We start from the raw sequence: 22,997 nt of genomic DNA on the forward strand, positions 1-22,997 counted from the left end.
TTAGAACTAAGAATTAAATTGATTTACCATTTGAAACTTTTATCTTCAACTTGAAGGTGAACATACTTAAAATATTTTCCTGTATAAATCGGTTCCCCGCCCTTACCTTATTTATTGTTTTTAGAATTTTTGTATTTGCATCTATATGGAATAGGAATGTAGTCACTTGTAAATATATGTTAATATTGAATTAAAAATGTCAGCCTGATGGCAGGAATAAAACTTTTTTTCTACCTCCTCCACCTTTCCCTTTATTTCAAGATTTGAGATTTTATAGCATAAAGTAAAAATAACTTAGCTAGGAACTGGTGGCCTTTGATGTAATCCTAGCTGAGATCTGAGGATCCTGTTTCTCAGCCAGCACTGGTATGAAAGTCCTTGAGACACTTACCTTCAATATTTTATGTTGAATAATATGCGTATCTAGGTTATATGGAATCACAGAGAACTAAGTGTTACATTAAAAATTTCCAGTTTCTGGGGAAGAATGAAGACATGATGCTATGAAGATACGTTATACTCATAAATTGATATTAAAGATAATTTTAAAATTTAGAAAGCATAAAAGTAAAATGTAATGATAGTAAAAATTTAAATATTAAAAAGAAATCCAGGATTCTTTCCAGTGTACTGCTCCTTCCTATTTTACCCTCCAAATATGGCTGTTCCTTCTTGGTTTAAAAAATCTTACTATTTTGGTCTGGGAATGTGGAGTAACGGTAGAGTGCTTGCCTAGCATTCCTGAAGCCCTGGGTTCAGTTCTTTGGTACTACATATACAGAAAAAAATGGAAATGGTGCTGTGGCTCAAGTGGTAGAGCACTAGCCTTCAGAAAGCTCAAGGATATTGCCTAGGCCCTGAGTTTAAGGCCCAAGGACTGGCAAAACCAAAAACAAACAAAAAACCCTTTATATTTCTAAAAATACTTGTAAGCCAGGCTCAGTAGCTCACACCTATAATCCTAGCTACTCAGGAGGTGAGATCTGAAGATCAAGGGTCAAAGCCCAACTCGGCCACAAAAGGACCTGAGACTCTTATTCCCAAGTAACCTCTAGAAAACGGAAAGTGGGGTTTGGCTCAATGATAGGGTGGTAGCCTTGAGCTGAAGAGCTCAGGGACAGTTCCCAGGCCCAGAGGTAGGTTGGTAGCCTTGAGCTGAAGAGTTTAGGGACAGCGCTCAGGCCTAGGTCAAGCCCCATGACTCACCAAATAAATAAAGTATTATTATTAATAATAAGAATACTTGTATTTCCATTTTGGTTAGTGCTATCCTCTCTACTATCTCTATTTGATCTTGTAAATATAGTTACTTTATACAAATGTTGGTGAAATCTGTAGTCCTCATTTTGATACCAAAATGAATTTGTTAGTATGGTTTATTTTAATAAATTACTGTTTGAAAAATTTTTAAACATTGAGTTTAGTTCTTTGTGCTAATTTAATTCTATTAGCATTTCAGTAGAGATTTCCAGTCATAGGAGCCTTTCATGCTGTGGCTTTTATCTAGTCTGGTTGCCTTTTAGGCCAGCTACATAACTCTTTTCCTAATAATTTTATTGGTCAGGTGTAGAATTCAGAATTTTTCTTCATATTTTTATATTTGTTATCTTGAATCTTGAAAATTTTATTAAGAATTAAACCATTTATATGCATATATACACATATATACACATATATATGTGTATATATGTGTGTGCACATGTATATGTATATGTGTGTATGTGTATATATATGTATATATATATATATATATATATATATATATATATGAATGACTAGTTTTCCCTTGCAGGAAACTTTGATGATCTTCTCTTGACTTGTCTTAGTTTTAAAGGTTAGTGATCTTGTACTATGGGGATCCTTTTGACTTCTTGGTGCATGTAGACTCTGAAGTTTGGAAAGTTTCCTTCATGGTCTTTTCTGTTTGCTTTCTCTGCTACACACATTTTGTTAACCAGATGTACCTCTTGTATTGATCCTCTTTTTGTTCTTCTTTGTGGAAGTTAATGAACTTCACATCTGAAACCTTTTGAGTTGTTCTTTCTAACTGTACTGTTTTTAATTCTATACTATTCTGAGCTTATTTTTCAGCTAACCATTCTTTTTTTGTAATATCCTGCTCTTATTTGAACAATATATATCTTTGTTTAACTCTGTGGAATATAAATACTTAATATAAATCTGTATAAAACACGTGCATACTTAGTTATATGTACTTATATATTTTTGAACTTTATTCTACTGTTTGCATGTCTTTGTTATTTAAGCTAATTTTTCTTGTTCATAGTTTTGTCTCCCACCTTCTCTATATGATACTGTGCTGATATGTGGACATGCTTCAGTCTGTTATCTAGGTCACAGCCTGGTTTTATGTAGCTCTAGATAGAGCTATGAGTGGATTTTATTTTTGAAGGATTGAAGGAAAAGGCAGAAGAATTTGCTAGAGAAACTGTATACTTTGCACACAAAATCTAAAATATTTATTGTGGCTTTATGGAAAGATTTCAGATACAAGCCATAGTGTCTAAGGATTTGCTATTTGAGTCAAGAACTCAAAAGCTAATTTGAAGCTCAGTAAATAAGTAGGCCACCAAATGGCTTGGCCATGGTGAAGCTCATTTTATTTTAGATGGCTCATAATGCCCTGTCTATTGTGCTTTCCTTTGGGGCCTTTTGGATTGTGTAGACTGTTAGGTCTTCTACCTGTATTGTACAATCCTGATGTACTTGTTTTTAAGGCTAATACAGGCAGTCCCTGCTGCATGAGTTTTTTCTTTAAGATGATGTGAAATCCATGTGAATTCCATAGAAACCATACTTTGAATGTTGAGCATTGTTCTTTTCTTGGACTAGAAATCTGTTTGGTATGCAGCTTAATGCTGGGTGGTTGCAGCATGCTGCTGAAATCCATTGCTCTCATGTTCACAGAGGTAAATAACAAACACTTTATATAGCTCATTGGTTGCTAAGCTGTTATGTATCCTGTGGGTTAAATGTGGTGTGGCAAATGCAGTTTGTTGTTCATGTTTGTTTTTGGTAGTACTGGGGTTTGAACTCTGTCTGAAGCATTGAGCTCTCCCTGGGCTTTTCCTGCTCAGGTTGGTATTCTGACACTTGGGCTATACCTAAACTTCTGACTTTTTGATGGTTAATTGAGGTCAGAGTTGGAGAATTTGTTTGCCTATGTTTGCTCCCAACTCTAGTTGGCATGAGCCACTGGTGCCTGGCTGAAAATGCTCTTTTTTTTTTTGGTCACGGGGTTTGAACTCAGGGCTTTGGACAGTATCCTTGTGCTCTTTTGATTAGATCTAGTGCTCTACCACTTTAAGGTAGAGCTCCCTTACAGTCTTTGAGTGGTTATTGGAGATAAGAATCTCTTGGGGATTTTTTCCTGCTAGAGCTGGCTTCCAACCAGATCTCAGCTTCCTGAGTAGCTAGAATTACAGGCATTGGCTACTGGAGCCTGGTTTGCAAATGCATCCTCCCCCTCCCCAGTTATGGGGCTTGGACTCTGGGCCTCGGTGCTGTCCCCTAAGCTATTACAAGGCTCTCACCCCTTGAGCCACAACACCACTTCTGGTTTTCTAGTGGGGTGGTCACTTGGAGATAAGAGTCTCATGGTCTTTAGTGCCTGGACTGGCTTTGAACAGCGATCCTCAGATCTCAGCTTCCCGAGTAGCTAGGATTACAGGGACAAGCTACCCTGTATTTTTAACAGAATATTTGAACTTGGAAGTTTCATTAAAGTTGGGTGTTTCTTGGGAATATGTACAGTATCCTCAATCCCATTAATCCTCAATCCTACTTTTTGTGCAGTTGACTTAATCTAGAATCTGCTGAGATCAGGTTCTTTTTCTTCAAAGACAAAAATTGTAGTTTTCTATTGGAGCCAATGGTTTAGTCCCTATGTGTGTGGAAAGGCAATGGCATAGTGAGAAGTTGAGTCTTAATTGTTCCCCAGCTTTGTAAATTATAAATCTAAGTACAACTAAGCGTTGTGTCTTTATATAGTCCCTCTGTTCTTCTGTATTTTGTTGTATTAGAAGTTCAATGCAAAATTCTTTTATCTAGTAAACATTTTGTTGCTGAGAACATTTCAAGGGCATTGACAATGCTAAACTGCAAGTGCTCCTTGGCTTGGATGCCACTCTCATCAGGTTCCCTTCCCTGTCAAGATCTCAAGGGGCAAAACACTGTAGAAAATTGTGTGTACCTTCAGTTAGTGTCAAAATTGTTCTTTCATTCACTGATTTTTTTTTACTTTTAGTTGACCCATGCTAATTGCATCTATTTACGTGGTGCCATGTGAATTTCTATTAGCGCATTTAATTTTCAAGACTGTAAACATGTAGCACCTCCAGAATGTGCCATTTTTTTGAAGAAAATTTTTAAAATCCTTTCTTTGGAAAAAGAAAAAATTCGTTAATTTTTATATACTTCTGAGGTGAGACATAACTGGCTTCATTTTACAAATGAAGAAACAGTAACAAAGGTTTACATATTTTTGTGCCAAAAATCACACAGTAAGAGTAGATCCAAAAAGCAGCTATGCACTAAATCTGGAGATTGCTTCTTTTCTAGCTCTGTCATACTACAGGTCAAGATACCATGTGGTTCTATGGCTATAGTAAATTCGCAAGAGGATAAGAAAGTTCTTGGCTGAAGAGGTGATGCTGAGCCTCATGAAGGTTATGGAGCTTCCCTTGATTCTTTGATTAGGTAATGGGAGGGAAGAGGACAGCTCAGATGACATGAAGACTGATCTGAGACAGTGTAACTCTTATATTCAGGGGACAATAAATACACTCCTGATTTAAATGGAGGTGTAGGACTGTAAAATGAAAGTTTGACCATGTGGTTGTGAAAAGTCCTTAGTCAGCTATAGATTTCTCATGTAGTCTAGTAGTGTGGTGAGAGCATAAATGTAAAAGCTGAATTGAGCATAGAAAAGTAGCAAATAATATTGGTAGATTGTATATATTAATTGTATGAAGTGAAAAAACATTTAAGAATTCGTATTTCTCAAAATGGCATGGAAACTGAATGTGTTTGTGTTAAGCCTTTTATTATTATTTTAGTTGAAATTGACATACAAATTTACAGTCCTAGTTAAGCTTGATATTACAGAATCATGCCAGCATAGGGGACACATTGCTTATATATTGTTTAATAACTTAGTCAGAATAGAAAGATTGAGAAATATGTTTAGGGAAACTTGTACAACAGTGTTAGTGATTTTAGAAATAATGTAGAATGAGTCAGCATACAATAGTGCACTGCAAAATAAGGACTAACGTGTAAATCCTACTCAATTCTTTCTGTATGGAGAGATTACTAGTTTAGCAGATTTATAAACTTGATTATTCCTGTTTTTGAAATTAATATAGTTTATCCTATTAATACCTTAGAAAAACAGATATTTCAAACTTTGAACTACCTACTTTAGCGTGGTTCTATTTTGACAGGTCTCCTGTGTTAAGTTCCGCATAATTGATAGATGCTGTATACAGTGGGTAGAAGCAGTACACCAGTTTTGAGTGCACAGACTGAAGTCAGAATGCCTGGATTTAAAACATTTGCCTCTAATCTAGCTGTGTAGTTTTTCTAAAATTGTTTGCTGATTGCCTTGTTTCTCTTCTCAAAAAGAATAATTTTCTATAATGGAGATAGATCCTAGTTCTAATTTTGAATCATGTTCTAATTTGTTGATCCTGGTTAAATAAATTAGTGTAAGTTGGGGCAGGCTTTAGACAGGGTTATCTCCTTTAATTTTATCTCAAAAAAGTGAGCGCAAGCAGTATGCCTGTGGCTGGCTCCTGTAATCTTAGCTTCTCAGAAAGCTGAGATGTAAGGATCTCTGTTCAAACCCAGCCTGGGCACTAATGTCTGTGGGACTCTTATCTCCATTTAACCACCAGAAAACTGGAAGTGGCACTGAGGCTCAAGTGGTAGAGCACTAGTCTTGAGCTCAGAGACAGTGCCAAGGCCCAGAGTTCAAGCCCCATGACTAACCAAAAAAAAAAAGTGCACAAACTGGTTGTCAGTGGCTCATGCTTATAATCCTAACGACTTAGAAGGCCACGATCTGAGGATTGTGATTCAAAGCCAACTTGGGCAGTCTGTGAGACTTTTATAATCTATTAAATATGGGAAAAAAAGAAAAGAAGGAAGTGGGGGTGGGAGGGAGCTGTGACTCCTTCGCAGTGTACTAGTAACAAATCCAAGGGATAGTACCCAGTGCCCAGGCACTGAGTTCAAGCCCCAGGACTGGCACAAGAAAGAAAAAAAACACAGTAAAACTGTATAGTTTTGAATACTCAATTTAATTTTTTTTCTCTATGTATGTGGTACCAAGGAATCGAACCTGGGTCTTCGTGCATGCTAGGCAAGCACTCTACCACTAGGCCAAACTCCCAGCCCTCAATTTAAAAATTTTATAAAGAGTTGGTTGGTTTCATTTAAACTAGTGGAAAGTGATGACCCCAGATACTTTGTTTTCCTAAAGCAGGTTAGCATAAGTATAAAGAAATCTCAATTTTTAAATTATTGGATGTTAAGCAGTAGTTCCTCTGCTGTTCATTATGTTTAATTATAAATGCTGTTTGGCAAATATACTCAATAGACTACCCTCAAATAACCACTACCCCGGTTTTCATGTTACTTACACTCCATTGCATAAAATACCTGTAAATGTCTCCTAATGAATTTCAGTCAAATAAACAAAAACTTATTCCCTTAATTTTGATATACTTTTCCTCGATTTATAAATGCTATGTTTCATTTAAATTTTCTTTGTTTTATGTCCAATTTCCTGAGAGACTATTAATGTTAGTGTTTTACTTCCAAAGGGCATCCTATAGACAAGCAAGTAGAATCAAAATAAACATTGTAGTCAAATTCTATTGTAGTTACTGTCCAGTAAAAGTAGTTGTGCGTAGCTACCACAGTTATTTGTGCTTTTTCCTGAACCTTTCCTTCTGCAGCAAAGTTCTATTTTCATTAACTACACACTATTTTAAAGTAGAAGATGGTGGTGAAAGATCAGTCTGTGTCACCTTTGGATTTTTTTTCTTCGTCAAAGCAATGGCTGTTTTGATTGTAACAGAGAATTATCTGGAATTTGGACTTGAAACAGGTAATGGTTTCATATAGTTTTGTGAGGTTTTTTGTTTTTTATTTTTTTTTCCTCAGCATTTAATTAAATTAGATTCAAGGTGTTCTAAATAACCATTATTATTATTATTATTATTATTATTATTATTATTATTTTGCCAGTCCTGGGCTTGAGCTCAGGGCCTGAGCACTGTTCTTGGACTTTCTTAAGGCTAGAGCTCTACCACTTGAGCCTCGGCACCACTTCTGGCTTTTTTCTATGTATGTGGTACAGAGGAATCGAACCCAGGTCTTCGTGCATGCTAGGCAAGCACTCTACCATTAGGCCAAACTCCCGGCCCCTAACCTTTATTATTCTTAAATTCTGTATTTTTTTATTGCTTGTTAACTAAGTTGCTTTATCTAGTTTTTCCTCAAAATACTGTCCTTATTTTCTCTTGCAGTTAAGTAAGCTTCTATAATGCTGCTGTTTACTCATATTAAAAATTAATACCAAGTTATAGTCCTCTATAAAATGGGCAGTATCAAGAAAGTATTTTTCATAGACTGAACATTGGTAATCAAATTTTATTGCATTATGTCATACTAATTGACACATGAAAGATCTAAGCTAGTTAGTTCTGAATTTATCATTCTCAGTTTTCTAGTTTGAGTTTCCAGGGAAAGATGCTGTAATTCACTTCTATGATAAGGATAATCTCTCTTCTTTTTCAACAGGGTTTACAAATTTTTCAGACAGTGCAATGCAATTTCTTGAAAAACAAGGTCTAGAATCTCAGTAAGTTTTTGAAAAAAATAAGCATTAATATATTAATATTTTTCTTTAGCAAAGCAGATTTTTGTTTTTCATCCATGAAAGTTTCCTCTGTATGTGTGTGTGTGTGTGTGTGTACGTGTACGTGTGTGTGTGTGTACGTGTACGTGTGTGTACGTGTGTACACACGCACATGCTTATTTCCGTACCAGATGTTAGGGATTAAACCCAGGGTCTTAGGCATGTTAGACAAAGTCTGACTCTGGTCCATTTCCAGTTCTACCCTTCTAGAAGCGTCATTCTTTGTAATTTTTACAGCTGTTAAAAATTAGGTGTTTAAAAAAAAGCTGTTAGATTTTCTCTTAAATCCTCTGCCTTTAAAGATAAAACTAATTGATAGTCATTTATGTTTTTCTGTTGATTATGTGGTTTGATGACATAGTCAAGGTATGATATCTTAGAGGTGCCTGACTTAGTTTTTGCTCACCAAGATCTGTTACAAGTACTTGAATAAGACTGATCCTGTATATACATTTACTTTACTTATTTTATTGATATTATTTATGTTAGAAGAAAAGTTCTTAGAAAGCTAATTGTAAAAATTTACCAGATCTTATTTTTTATTATTATTTTACTTTTAGAAGTCCTGTTTCAAAACTCACTTTCAAATTTTTCCTGGCTCTTTTCTGCTCACTCATTGGGGCTTTTTTGACATTTCCTGGATTACGACTGGCTCAAATGCATCTGGATGCCCTGAATTTGGCAACAGAAAAACTTACACAGTAAGCGGAAAATGTACATAAGCACATGCAGATAAATATATGTTTTCCATCTTAATGAAGGTATATTATTATAATAAAATCATACATTTTATATTAAAAATTAATAGTCAGTTTGATAGAGCATTATTACTTCCTCTCCAACATAAAGTTTCCTTTCAGAAGTTTAAATCTTGTGTGGAAAAATAATGCTTTTGATTACAAAAGTACTGAAATATTTAATTCAAAGTGTTCTGATATTTTAAGCTTGATATCGGAACTAAAGAGTTGTAGGAATTTCCATATAAAACATCAAAGCACTAAAAAATATCAATTTAAATTTAAATATTTATTCAAGTACAGTGCTCTAATTTAAATACCTTACTCTTTTTAAACAAAAGATTATTCAATTATTGATTTGCTTAGGCTTTTGGTACGGCGATATGTTATCTTGGAATTTTATTTTGCCAATACTGTACAATATTCTATAATGTAGATTATTTTTAACTGACAAATTCTATTTTAGTTCTGAAATTGAGAAATCATGGAAATCATCTTCAAAAAGTCTTTTTCTCTCCTATTCCTGGTTGTTATAGATATTTTGTTATTGATACAATCAACACCTTGGCAGAGCCTATCCAGATCTAAGTTCTTATCATTTTGTTTGTAAGCCTAGCTTGAATATAATGCATTTTGATACATGTATTTATAGTCATTAAATTTCTCCACATAATCATATTTTCTAATAATGCTCAAGACTATATTTAATGGTGCTGATACTCTAGTCTTTCAGCATTCTTCACTCTCATCAATGCGATATTCTTTAACTTATGTTCACTGTTATTTTTCTCCTTGTCTCCATTTTTTCTACCTATATCTTCTGCATGTGTTTACTTACTTTCACTTCCCATTACATACTCCTTTATCCCTTTTTCCTCCCTCCCTTTACTCAGCATGCTCTTGACTATGTCATCCTGCTTTCTTCCACCACCGGTCTCTCTAATGGCCTTTTTTAAAACAAAACCTGGTTCTCCCCCTTCTCTCTACACACACACTTCAGTCCACTAACCCCAGTGTTACGATTTAAATAAGCTGAAAAGGGTGGGTGGAGGGGAGCCCTTCACAAGCTACTGAAACCGCTGTGGGCATCTCCTTGATACTAGAGTGTTCCCTAGCAACACTGCATACCTAATACTGCTTCTTTCTTCCCCTGTACCCGATGGTTTACCAAAGCTGTGGGATGAAAGAATCACTTTATAAAAACATAAAGCATTTAGTGGTGGTTGGGGAAGGGGTGGCACATTTTAGTGTCCTTTTCAGTAAAGATGGCTGCTTTTTTAAGCTTTTTTTTTCCCTTTGGGGATTTGGGGCTTTATTTTATTTTCTGTGCATTGCAGCCCCTCATTGTATTATAGCACTGTGCTCTGATCCAAGGGTGTGGGCAAGCTAGTTCCATGGTGAGTAACCTGACTGGCACAAAGAGCAGCATTGTCCTCATGCTCCTAGCTAGGCACCAGGACTTGTTTTCATACCAGAGGCCACATTAGAGGCCCATTTTGCCTTGTCAGGTGTTCCTGGCATCCGTACCAAGTCCTGTTCCTCACACACATCACTCCCATCGCCTGTGTAGTGATGTTTTAAATTTTGTTTATGTATTTTAAATCCCCTAGTTTAGCTATCTATGTGGTTGATAGTGCACTGTAATAAAATAGCTTGAAGAATTTGCCTTTTTTCCAAAATAGGAAATCCGATAAGTAAGCTAGAAACAGCAGTAAATGGGTCTCAGTCCTGAGACCCATTGCAGTGTTAGGTATGTGACCTTGTCATGAGAAAATTTCCTTGCTTTATTTAGCATAGGGAAATGAATTTCAGCTATATTCATGACAGTCAAAAATGTATAAATCATTTTATTTTAACAGTATAGCTTAAACATTATACATGCTCGTTACATATTGAGAGGTTTCTCAGTCACAGTTTCTTATGATAAGTTTTATCTGCCAAATACCTCCTAACATTATGGATCTAGCTAATCACTATCCTTCACTTGTAAATCATAAACAATCACTGTTTCAGCTATATTGGAAGGTATCATTTGATTCTCAGTATCTGCCATTGAACTCGTGACTAAAACAAAATTTTTGAATTACCATTTGTTGAATTAGGAATTTAGTAAAAGATTTTATATATTTTTTATATTCAGAATAAAAGTGAACAAATATGTATTTTAGTCCTAGGTCTACTTCTAACCTGTTAAGTTGCCAGGGATTCCATGTTCTCATGTGAAAAATGTTGGAGAAAAATTTCTCAATTCAGTGTTATATGGTGAAGAAAAATTTAATACCCACATTTCTATAGTTAATTGGTGTATTTGTTTCTCGATTTTTATGTTTGTTTCTTGAACACTTACAGAACATTACTTCATATCAACTTCTTGGCACCTTTATTTATGGTTCTGCTCTGGGTAAAACCAATCACCAAAGACTACATTATGAACCCACCATTGGGTAAAGAAAGTATCCCTTTGTAAGTATGTTTACTTGAGGGCTAAATTTTATTTCGTTGTAAAACTACTTTCTTAACAGATATTTACTGTATTGGGGGCTTTTTGGTTTGTTTTGGTTTTATTTTTGAGACAGGATGCAAATCCATTGTGTGGCCCCCAGACTGGCGTTGAACTTAGAGCCTCCTGCCTCCACATCCTGAATGCTGGAATAGTCATGGGCCACTATACAAACTTGTATTTAATTGACACTAATTAGGAGAAATGCTAAAAGATGCTACAAAGATGAAAGCCGTTTTTTGTGTATGTGTTGTATTTTATTGTCGGGATAATGTATAGAGGGGTTACAGTTCAAGCCAGGACTAGCAAAAAAAAAAAAAAGTAACGGGTACATTACTTCTCGAACCTTGATACCACTTCTTATGTTTTTGTCCCCCTTCCCTCTACCCCACTTCCCCAATCATCTTGTTTCCCCCTTCCCTATTTCAAATAAATAAAAGTATATACAATATACCAGGTAAGAAAGGCAGATACAGTAACTATATGAGATTAATCGTAAGTGGAAAGAAAAAAAGAAAAGAAATAACTTTACATAGTACATTAAGAACAATAATCACAAAGATAAACCTCTTGTTTCCATAACCTAGAGATCCTTTCATTAGTCTCATCCTATATGACCATGTATACATAGGTTTTGAGCTATTGTGATACTCTGCTAGGAGAATCCTATATGTGTACTAATTATTACAAATAAGGGAAGCCATGGAGCCTAGGCTCCTTTGGATCTGGCTTACTTCACTTAATACGATTTTTTTCCAAGTCTTTCCATTTCCTTATGAATGCAGCAATGTCATTCTTTCTAATGGCAGCATAGAATTCCATTGTGTATAAGTACCCCATCTTCTTGATCCAATCATCTACAGGCATCTGGGTTGGTTCTATATCTTAGCTACGGTAAACAGTGATGCAGTGAACATCATTGTGGTAGTAGCTTTTAGGCCTTGTTTCTGGACATTTGGGTAAGAAAGCTATTATTTTTATTGGTCATGTAAAACGAATATGATAATTATTACTCTACACTAATATTATCTTATACATTGGTCTTTTTTTCTTAGTGTCCAGTTATCATCTGGTACTTTTCTCTTGTCACTGTGGCTATCACTTGTGGCCCTTCTGCATTGCCTTCATTACACTTTTAATTATGAAAATTATGGAAGGAAAAAGTATAAGTGGAATCACATCTGCATAGAGATTTAACATTACTATATTTTATCTACTTTCGGAATACAGTATTTTTGAGGGTAAATTACAAGAATAACATTTTTAAACCGAAGTCTTTATGTTGCATCTCTATTAAGAACATTCTTCTATGATGAAAGTATTATCATTATACTTTTAAAATAATGCCCTAACTAGTATTAGATACTAGTTTCTCTAGTTAAACTTTCAGCGGCACAGGGTGCCAGTGGCTCATGCTTGTAATCCTAACTACTCAGGAGGCCGAGAGCTGAGGATCACAGTTCAAAGCCAGCCTGGGCAATGAAGTCTGTGAGACTTATCTCCAATTAACCACCAGAAAACTGGAAGTGGCACTGTACCTCAAGTGTTAGAAAGTGCTAGCCTTGAACTGAAGAGATTGGGGACAGCACCTAGGTCCAGAGTTCAAGCACCATGATTGACCCCCAAAAAAAACAAAAACAAAAAAAATTCAGGGGCTGGGAGTGTGGCCTAGGAGTAGAGTGCTTTCCTAGGATCCATGAAGCCCGGGGTTGGATTCCTTAATACCACATACACAGAAAAAGCTGGAAGTGGTGTGGTACAGGTGGTGGAACACTACTAACCTTGAGAAAACTCAAAAGCAATGCCCACGCCCTGAGTTCAAGTTCAAGCCCCAAAAGTGAGAAAGAAAGAAAGAAAGGAAGGAAGGAAGGAAGGAAGGAAGGAAGAAAGAAAGAAAGAAAGAAAGAAAGAAAGAAAGAAAGAAAGAAAGAAAGATTCAGCATAGACGAAGTCAAGGAAACAATTTATTCTAAAATGCTAATAACTATCTCATATGATACATATGTCTTATGGAACTATGTGTCAATAATAGAATGTATGTAAGCAACTAGTTAGATGTAAGTGCCTAATAAATGTTCCTTTCACTTGCTTTATCTCATCAAAAGTAAAATAGAAAAAAACTTGACTAGTAATGACTCTACAGGATGTTTTTTATTAAATATTTCTTATAGGTCCTGGTACAAGTTTGCTTGTCTGGGAGTAATCGTGACTCCTTTTTTAAAATCCTGTTTACTAGGGAATTGTAGACTGAAGTATATTTTTTTCCTGCACATAATTAAACTTTAGTAGTCATTTTTAATGTGACAGATTCCAAAAGTGTTTAACGGTGACTCTAAGGATCCTAGGGTTGTAGGAAGAATCCTAGGAAAACCTTCTAGTTCATATTGATATTGAAAACATCTTAGTCCTACCCTAAGTTTGGTCATAGAAATGTGAGTTCATACTATCATAGTTATGTTCTCTGATTTTATCTTGGTAAAGTTGGGAAGATAAACTAACACTTGATGCAACTATCATAACTATCAGTATTGCCAGCTATTAATGTTTCATGGGTTTTATAATTTATACAGGAATTATAGATCCGTAGTTGCTGTTCTCATTCAGAGCTTAAATAATGTTCACTAGGATTTATGTATGAGGTTTGATGTATATAAAACATTTAGAACCAGACTCTGGACTCACACCATTAATCCTAGGTTCTTGAATCTGAAATCTGCAAGATTTCCCTCAAAGACAATCCAGACAGAACAGTTTACCAGATTCCATTTCTAAAACAACCAGCTAAAGGTTAAGTTGGAGACATGGCTCAGGTGGTAGTATACAAGCTGTGAGCATGCAAGCAGTATGAACTCAAGCACTCTGAATTCAAACTCTAGTGCCATAACAGAGGGGAAGAAGGCATGCATTTACTGTAAAATGTGGATTATGAAAGAGTGAGTACCTGTTTATCAGAGTGTAAGACAAAGGAAAAAATAAAATGACAGGTTCTGGTTCTGTCGCATTGGCAACTTGGCTTATCAGAAAAATCAGTAGTAAAAATTATTATAATCCTGTTTCAAATTGGAAGTGTATTTAAATGTACCCATTTTGTTAGGGCATCCAAAAAAAAGAAAAATCAAGTGAGTTTAAAAAGTTGTAAAGACCAGTGTTGCATTAGAATCTTAGAAATTTTTTTTCTGCCTATTCTTTACCTAACTGTTTGACCATATCATTACTACTTTAGTCTGAATACTTGACTGTTATCCCAAGGCCTGAACTCATAAGATGAACAAGTAGATTTCTTATTTCCTACCCTTGTCTCTTTCTTTGCATTCTCTGTTGTCTTTAGGAGGCTGCCCATCAGCTCCCGTGTTGCACACTCCAGAAGCACAGTTGTATGCATAGGTTCCCTGGATAATTTCAAGGCTTTTGTATTCATTTTCCATTCTTTTACAATTACATAAATAACTTCTGTATCTCATTGTTACTATAATAGAATCATACTGATAGTTGTCCCGTCTAAAAACAATAGGGCATACATTATAAAGCCATGGTTCTATCCCCAGTTCACACAGAATCATAAATTTTTATGACTTTTGTTTCCTAACATATTTAGTAACATAACTTCCTGTGTTGTGCCTTTAGTTCCTTTCCTAGGTACTTGCTCTTGGACAGAAAAACTGAGTGGTAATGGAACCACTTAGGGGATAAAACTGTTGTAAAGTTGCTGGGCTTTTTTCTTGTGGGGGAAGAAGGCTTTAAAAATCTTCCCAGTTGTGCTGGGAGTTTGGCCTAGTGGTTAAAGTGCTTGCCTAGCATGCATGAAGACCTGGGTTTGATTCCTCGGTACCACATACATAGAAAAAAGGCGGAAGTGGTGCTGAGGCTCAAGTGGTAGAGCTCTAGCCCTGAGAAAGTCCAAGGACAGTGCTCACGCCCTGAGCTCAAGTCCAGGACTGGCAAAAAAAAATCTTCCCAGTTATGCTGGTTTATATTCATGTTCTTAAGAATTTCACGGGGCTTTCTAAGTTCCAGATTTGTCACCTGGAATCCTCAACTTACCCTGAGGAATTGCTTAGAACTGAGGCAGATTCAGCACAGAGTAGGTTAATTCAGCCACTTATCAAGGAATGGGCGACATCTAATGTCTGTATAATGTACCAGAGCTTTGATTTTCCACTGATGTTGACTAGAGACACAGCAGAGTCTGGCTAAATGTGTATACATTCAGATACATGTGTACACATTCAACTCTATTAATGTATATGTTTCCTGTAATGTGTGTGGTGATCAGCAGCATGTTATTACCCTGTTAAGTTATTGTGGTCTTTGTGAGCACTGTGTCAACTTTTTATCTGTAGAATGACAGAGGCTACATTCGATACTCTGCGACTCTGGCTAATAATCCTCCTGTGTGCTTTGCGGTTGGCCATGATGCGTAGTCACTTGCAAGCATATTTAAACTTAGCCCAGAAGTGTGTGGATCAGATGAAAAAAGAAGCAGGCCGAATAAGTACAATTGAGCTACAGAAAATGGTGAGTGTTATGTCTATAAAAATAAAACATGGCAAAAATTGTGTTGTAACAGTATATTGGATTTGCTTTAATAGTGTGGCATTCCATAATCTTATTGTAAATAAGTGGAACTTTCTTAGACTGACTTGCATTAGTGGCCTTTATCTGATTTTGGTGCTTAAAAAAAAAATCTCAGTTCCTTCTTCTGCCTTAAATGCTTTATATGTCAGATAGCTGGTTGATAAAAGGTTGTAGTATGCCACTGTTGCTGAGTGAAACTTGTCTAACTGACTTTAAAAACATTACTAGTCAGAACTTGGTACTTAAGAAGCAGGAAATACTAGGTTAGTGGCTAAATTTTATGGAGATTATAAAAATAAAATATAGGAATGTATCTATTGTAGTGGATGTATAATCTGATCATATTGTTTTTAGAAAATTGCTATATTGGAATTCCCTGTTTCATATTGTCCACACCTAGAAAAGTTTACCATGTTAACTATTTTTTCTGTCACCTTTCAATATTTTCATATTCTCTGTAAGCTGATCTTATGTCCATATATACTAAGGATTTAATGTGTTTATGAGAGGTTGCTGCTCAGATATAACTGCTTACTACATAGAGATACGAAAATTTTGAAGTGTTTTTTTTTAAAAAATATCATATTTTCACATACCAAATTATAATCTACCAGTTGAGCCAGTTTAGCGTTTCTGAGATGTGGTCATCTTTATAATGAAGTGTATACTTAATGACATTTATCTTTCTTCCCTTGAAAGCATCACTTATCTCTTATGCATTTCAGTTTGATAATGACATGAAAGTTTATTCCTAATGCATCAGCTATTTTGGATATTCACAAATATCGTTGGTTGCAGGTGGCTCGAGTCTTCTATTACCTTTGTGTCATAGCCCTGCAGTACGTGGCACCCTTGGTAATGCTGCTGCACACAACTCTGCTCTTGAAAACACTAGGTATACATGTACTAACTACTGAGAAACAATGAATAAATGCTTCCTCTGTATTCTCAGGGTGAATTAATGTTACAGTATTTAAAAATCAAAGTAGATTAACTGTTGACATTAGAATTTTAAGTTATATTACCTTAGCTATCTGAAGAGGACTATGTGCCAAAGTAATATTTCCGATTGATTACCTTGCTTACAGTAGAAACCTTTAGCTGTGTTAAAACTTATATTTTCTCCAGTTTTGATTGCTTTTAATGATATATTAAGGTAATTAACAATGTTTTCTATTACCCAAAAAGGTTTGCTTTGTAAAAGTCTTCCAGAGTTTTAAGAGGAAGCATGGTAAAGTTTTAAATGTAGAAGTTGATTCATCTTGATTTTGATTCATTCAATAGAACTTCATACTTTTAATAATTATAATTAATTCCCAAATTTACCAAGTAACATAAATGAGTATTGCCAATCATAGTTTTGTTTTGAGAGAATGATTTAAGGGTTTGTGTCTCATGTTCAGATGTTTACGAGCTGGTTGTATACTTAGACAAATTACCAAGTCCTCAGGTGGGTTTGATTTTAGAAAACTTGTGTTGAAAGGATAGATTTTTCAGTGAAAGGACAAAATTCTCCTACAAGTCTCTTCACTAAGCTCTTAAATCCCTGTGCAGTAGTATACAAGAGCTGTCATTATTGCATTGGTCATTTCCCTTTGCTTAGATCAGGGGCTGCCATTATGCAGGGTATGAAGCTAAAAGGAACTGAAACCATTATTTGGTAGGCTTTGTTGATACTATAGAGCTGATGATAGACACAAAGGTCCTTTAGGAATATATGGAACATAAAAGGGTAGGCATCTTAGTTGTAAATTACCTGACTCATATCCTATGCAACTTAGGAAAGTATATGATGAAAAAATTCTAAGAGCTATTAACAGTTTTTCACATTGAAATCAGTTTCTAAGAAAGAAATTTATTCTGATATTGTAGAGGTAGAAAAGATTTCTAAGAAGCTGTTGAGTCTGTCCTTCTCACTCCAGGAGAGGTAGTTGATTCATATCTTATACAAGGAAAAACTTGTTTTTAATATCTTAGCAGATTTTACTTCAGTTAATTAAAAGTATGTCAGACTTTGTGCTTTTGTGTATACTTTTACTATAAGAACAGACTCTAGTCATGTGTATTGTTTAAATAGAAAAATAGTATTGTTTAACTTCTATTTTCAACACTGAATATCATCTCAAGTTTTGTGTCTTGAATTTTCTAGGTAATCATTCCTGGGGGATTTATCCAGAATCAATCTCTACCTTGCCGGTGGATAATAGTCTAACTTCCAATTCTGTTTACTCTGAATTGCCATCTACTGATGGAAAAATGAAGGTAACTGTTACCCAAATAACAGTGGCATTGAGCAGCTTAAAAAACATTTTCACTCCTCTTCTTTTTCGAGGACTTCTGTCATTTCTGACATGGTGGATTGCTGCCTGCCTCTTTTCTACAAGTCTTTTTGGGCTTTTCTATCACCAGTATCTGACTGTGGCGTGAATCTCAGTCAACAAGGAAAGGATATCCAAGTCATATTTTGAATTTAAATATTAGGCCCATGAAGGGCCAACAGAAAACCAGAAGAAAGCAAATACAAAGAAGAAGAAGAAAAAAAAAAAAACAGAAAGAAACATATCAGAGAATCTTATTTTAAATGCTTCCTCTGTATTCTCAGGGTGAATTAATGTTATAATATTTAAAATCACAGGATAGATTGTTAACTGTTACACTGTGGAATTGGAATTTTTAACTCATTGTATAACAAATGTGAGAGGGCTATCTGCAGGGGTAATACTTGTGATACCTTGGTTTACAGTAGAAACCTCCAGCAGTCTTTACAACTTCTCATATTGACTCGTTATTGATTGCTCTTAATGGTATTAAGGTACTGTTAATAGTCATAATGGCTACCTATAGATCAATCTCCAAACTGAGCCATGATTTAGGGGAGGGAAAGGAAATAAAATCTCTTCTGTTGGTAATGTTCTAGTTACTATCAAATAACCACAGTCCAACAGAAAGGAAGAGAGAGTTACTGTATATTACAGTAAAGAAAGCTGCATAGTTATTTTTAATTTAATGGAGATTTACATGCTTGATACCACAAGTACTGTTGCTTGAGAGTAGCAAGAATATTGTTTAAAATGTATTCTACCCAACTTGAAAGTTGTTTTAAAAATAACTGGCCATATGAACATTTGCAATGGTACTGTTAGTTTGGGGCCTGCTATACTTTATTCTTTCTATGATCCTAAATCCTTCCAGTAGTCTAAAAATATTTATCAATACTGATCAGACTTTTTAAGAAATTACTTTGTAATCCTGCTGGTTACCTGTATGTATTGTATGTATTATATATTAAATATATAATATATTGAAGTATAAATGGTGAAAATATTGGTTTCTTATAATATTTTATGTTGCTGAATGTATGTGAAAAAGTGATGTGAGTGAGATGTATTTGTACCTAGAAGTTTTATTTCTGTTTGGAATGAGATTAAAATACATTTTGAAAGTTAATCAGAGCATGTAACTTATTCGTTGCACATTGTAAAAGTAGTTAAAATACTGTTAATGCTTTGATGGTATCTTTTAAATTACAGTGATATTTCTATCATCTTCAGAGATCACAGTCTTAAAGGGCTGAGGTAGTAAAGACCCCGCAGGCCCTCCAGACATGAACCACATGAAATCACAGTGACTCCATTAACCAAATATATAGACATCATTTAAACTTCTACTAACTAGGACGTGATCTAAATTTGTAGAATTTAAAATGCTGGGGCCGGGAGTTTGGCCAAGTGGTTAAAGTGCTTGCCTAGCATGCATGAAGACCCGGGTTCGATTTCTCGGTTCCACATACATAGAAAAAAGCCGGAAGTGGTGCTGAGGCTCAAGTGGTAGAGCTCTAGCCTTGAGAAAGTCCAAGGACAGTGCTCAGGCCCTGAGCTCAAGCCCAGGACTGGCAAAAAAAAAAATAAATAAAATGCTGAATTTTATTTAGTCCTAGGGTAGTTTGGATGAAAAAAAAAGATCAGGTGGATGGGAAAAAAAAAGTTAAATTCCTTTTAGGAGCCTTTTCTTATATAGAATCCAAAATGAAGTACTGAGCTTATAAAAGGATTAAATATAAAAGATTAGTGAGTTTTTTCCCCCTCTTTTGTTTTATATAAATGTCCTTCCATATGGCTTCATAAAGATTTTATATTGTGTTTCCATGATATTTCTACTGTTGACAGCTAGTTTGAAGCTCTTTTTTGGGAATTTCACTCATGGATTAAAATTTATATTCATTTGAATAATTTTAATGCAACAAATTTCATGCCATTTAGTGTAGATTCAAATATTCTGGAAATAGCTGATACTTTGAAAGACTTAAGTAGTAAGTATTTTAATCAGATAAAACAAAATTGAAATAAAATGTGAATATACATAATGGTAATTCATGTCTTTTTATTTTTATTTTTGCCAGTCTTGGGGGCTTAAATTCAGGGCCTTGGCACTGTCATTGGGCTTTCTTGAGGCTAGCACTCTACCACTTGATCCCACAGCACCATTTCCAGCTTTTTCTATGTATGTGGCACCAAGGAATCGGACCCAGGTCTTTGTGTATGCTAGGCACACACTCTACCACTAGGGCAAACTTGCAACCCTCATGTCTTTTTAAAAGAAGCATTTCAAATGTATGTTCAGATTCAACAGCATCACCAAAATGGGTATATATCTTATAGGAAGATAGTACCAGATTTTGATATCTATTTTGTACGTGAACATTCTGACATGATAGACTTGTAAAGAATGATGCCTGAGATTTATGATCATTATTAAAAATCATTGTTAAATTTATTTTGATTTTGGAAGTTTATACAGGAGTACTATCAGAGGAAAGGCATGTCCTTGATTATTATGAAATAATACACTTTCTACAACATATATGAAATTATGTACTTTTATGTAAAATGCATACTGTGAAATTGGAGAAACAAAACACTGTTTTAAGTAACAGGTTTTGAGGGCCAGGGGAGGGAGCTGCCTAGACTTAAAGCAGATTGAACTAGTTTAAGTATCTTGTCTTTTTTGGTTATTTGTTTGATCTTGGACCTTGAACTTGGGGCCTATGTGCTGACCCTGAGCTTTTTTGCTCAAGGCTAGCACTCTTAACAGGTAGAACCACAGCTCAGATTTCAGCCTACAAAGTAGCTAGGATACAGGCATGAGTCACCAACATCTAACCTAAGTTTTTGTGCCATAAATTATCTTCTTCCATTGCAGAAGAGTTTGTATAAGCCAAGTAATATTTTAATGTTTCTCAATTAAGCTTATATAATTTCTTTGTTTTTTATTGGACTCCTATCAATATAATAGACTTCAAAGGCCAGTTATTTTTATTACTATGTTAAATAGAAAAATCTTGCTTTGTGTGTTTGTAATATTGTACTTGACAAATTTGTTGATTTGCTCCCCTGCATCACTTTTAATACTATAAAAATCAGAGCTGTGTTCTCTCTTTTTCTCCCTTTGATTTGTCTGACATGGGAAGCATATAATTTTATTTTAGTATTTGTTTCTGCTTTGGCTGTCTTTCGTATTTCCCCCAGAATTCTAATCATGGAGCATATAACTAGCAAAGCACACAAGCATTATGGACTCCTTGTCTTATTGTTTCTGGTATCAATACCATTGGTAAAATAGTGTCATTTCTTCTGGAGTTATGATTCAGAAGAGATATTCATCTGTTAATGGAACTAATAGGTCCAGGAGGCAATAAGTAGAATTCACTATGAGTCTTATCATTGGAACTTCATTGGATAAATATTATTCTTTCAAATGAAAGATTTAAATTCTCAGTATTGGGAAATAAAAACTCTCAACATTCTCTGAATGTTGAATGGCTCTGAATTCTGAGCCATCTCATAATTGAAAATATCCTATGAAGATATGTGGCTTTATGCAGCAAAATAAAACTAAGGGTTTTTGAATGTGGTATGTCTCTGTCTTTAAAGAACCTCAGCAAGCTTAAAGAGCCATATGTTAAAACTCCAGAGTTGAACTCAATGTCTCAGTCATAGATCCTACTCATGTAGAGATACTGGCTTTATAAGTCAGATTGGTTGATTATATGCTTTTGTGTCACAGACACACTAAAGATGGGCAACATTTGCCTTTATTAGTGTAAATATTTTCATATTTTTTCCTAGTAAGGCAAGAAAAACAAGGTATTTTTTCATGTTTGTCTTCTGTTACTATTGAATTTCTGCTGTAGCATAAAGTAATTGGTAAATGTTTGATTTGGGTTGTTTTGTTTTTAAGTAGTCTCACTGTTGAAGTCCAGGCAGGCCATGAATGCATAATCCTCTTTCCTCTTCTTCCCAAATGCTGGGATCACAGGTACTTGCTCATACAGAAAATGTACTGGTAGAAAACAACAACAGGAAAACCTAATTGGTGGGACTGCCTTAGGTGTGAGAGCACTAAAGGAATTTTCTTAATGGACAGTGTAATATATTCCCATGTTCATTTGGTTTATACTGAAAAGAGTACAGTCATTGAAACAAATATTCAGTGTTTACTAACAAATATTACAACATGTAACAAGTACAATCTCCTAACGCTACATTTTCTTTTCTCTAAAGGGCTATTAATTTGATTTGATTTGATTTGATTTGATTTACACTTTATTTCAGGACAAATGAGATTACAAAAGCTCAATCTGCAAAACTGTAGAACAGTATATAATGTACCAATTGGTAGACAAATTTTACCCATAATTATTTTAGATAACCTAACTTTACTTGAAAATATGAATAGTACCCAAAGTACTTGAGAAATGAAAAAATAGGAAAGGAATTGAAGATTTTCTCTAAAGCCACAGAATAGTGTTGGCTTGGACAGTACACAAATTAATGAGAGAATAGAGAACTCAAAAATAAACCCAGGATGTGGAGCTGAGGTCCATGTGGTAGTGCACTAGCCTTGAGCAGAAAAAGCCAATAAACACACAAGGTCCTGAGTTCAAGCTCCTCTACCTACACAAAAACAAGACAAATGCACATCCTGTCTGGTGCTTGATAAAGGCATCAACAGAATACAGTAGGAAAAGGAATCATTCCAACAAGATGCCAGCCTCAATCTAAACCTCATAATACACACAAATATACAAGAGTAATTATTAAGGGTAATGGCTAAAACTATAACTTTCTGTTTTTGTTTCTGGTCAGTCATGGGGATTGAACTTAGAGACCTAGGCACTGTCCTTGAGCTAGTGTTCAACCACTTGAATTCCAGCCTATTCTGAGCAGTTTATTGGAGG

General features: G+C 35.1%; 1 protein-coding gene across 3 annotated transcripts in view; it reads left to right on the top strand.

Annotated features, from left to right (window-relative positions):
- The window catches only part of Tmem161b (transmembrane protein 161B), a 61,671-nt gene extending 41,685 nt beyond the window's left edge, over positions 1-19,986 (top strand). For 2 of the 3 annotated variants that reach the window (XM_090331664.1, XM_090331666.1), the window contains 7 exons: positions 6,984-7,135; positions 7,831-7,891; positions 8,509-8,649; positions 11,035-11,148; positions 15,526-15,700; positions 16,559-16,655; positions 17,910-19,986. In XM_090331664.1, the coding sequence (XP_090187790.1) occupies positions 6,984-7,135; positions 7,831-7,891; positions 8,509-8,649; positions 11,035-11,148; positions 15,526-15,700; positions 16,559-16,655; positions 17,910-18,187 (1,018 nt within the window). In that variant the 3' untranslated portion in view covers positions 18,188-19,986. The remainder of the gene's footprint in view (positions 1-6,983; positions 7,136-7,830; positions 7,892-8,508; positions 8,650-11,034; positions 11,149-15,525; positions 15,701-16,558; positions 16,656-17,909) is intronic. The other variant, XM_090331665.1, reaches the window with a different exon arrangement.
- The last annotated feature ends 3,011 nt before the right edge of the window (positions 19,987-22,997 follow it).

This window comes from Megascapheus bottae, chromosome 4 (genome assembly GCF_031878675.1).
Source record: "Megascapheus bottae isolate mThoBot1 chromosome 4, mThoBot2.hap1, whole genome shotgun sequence".
NCBI classification, from domain to species: Eukaryota; Metazoa; Chordata; class Mammalia; order Rodentia; family Geomyidae; genus Megascapheus; species Megascapheus bottae.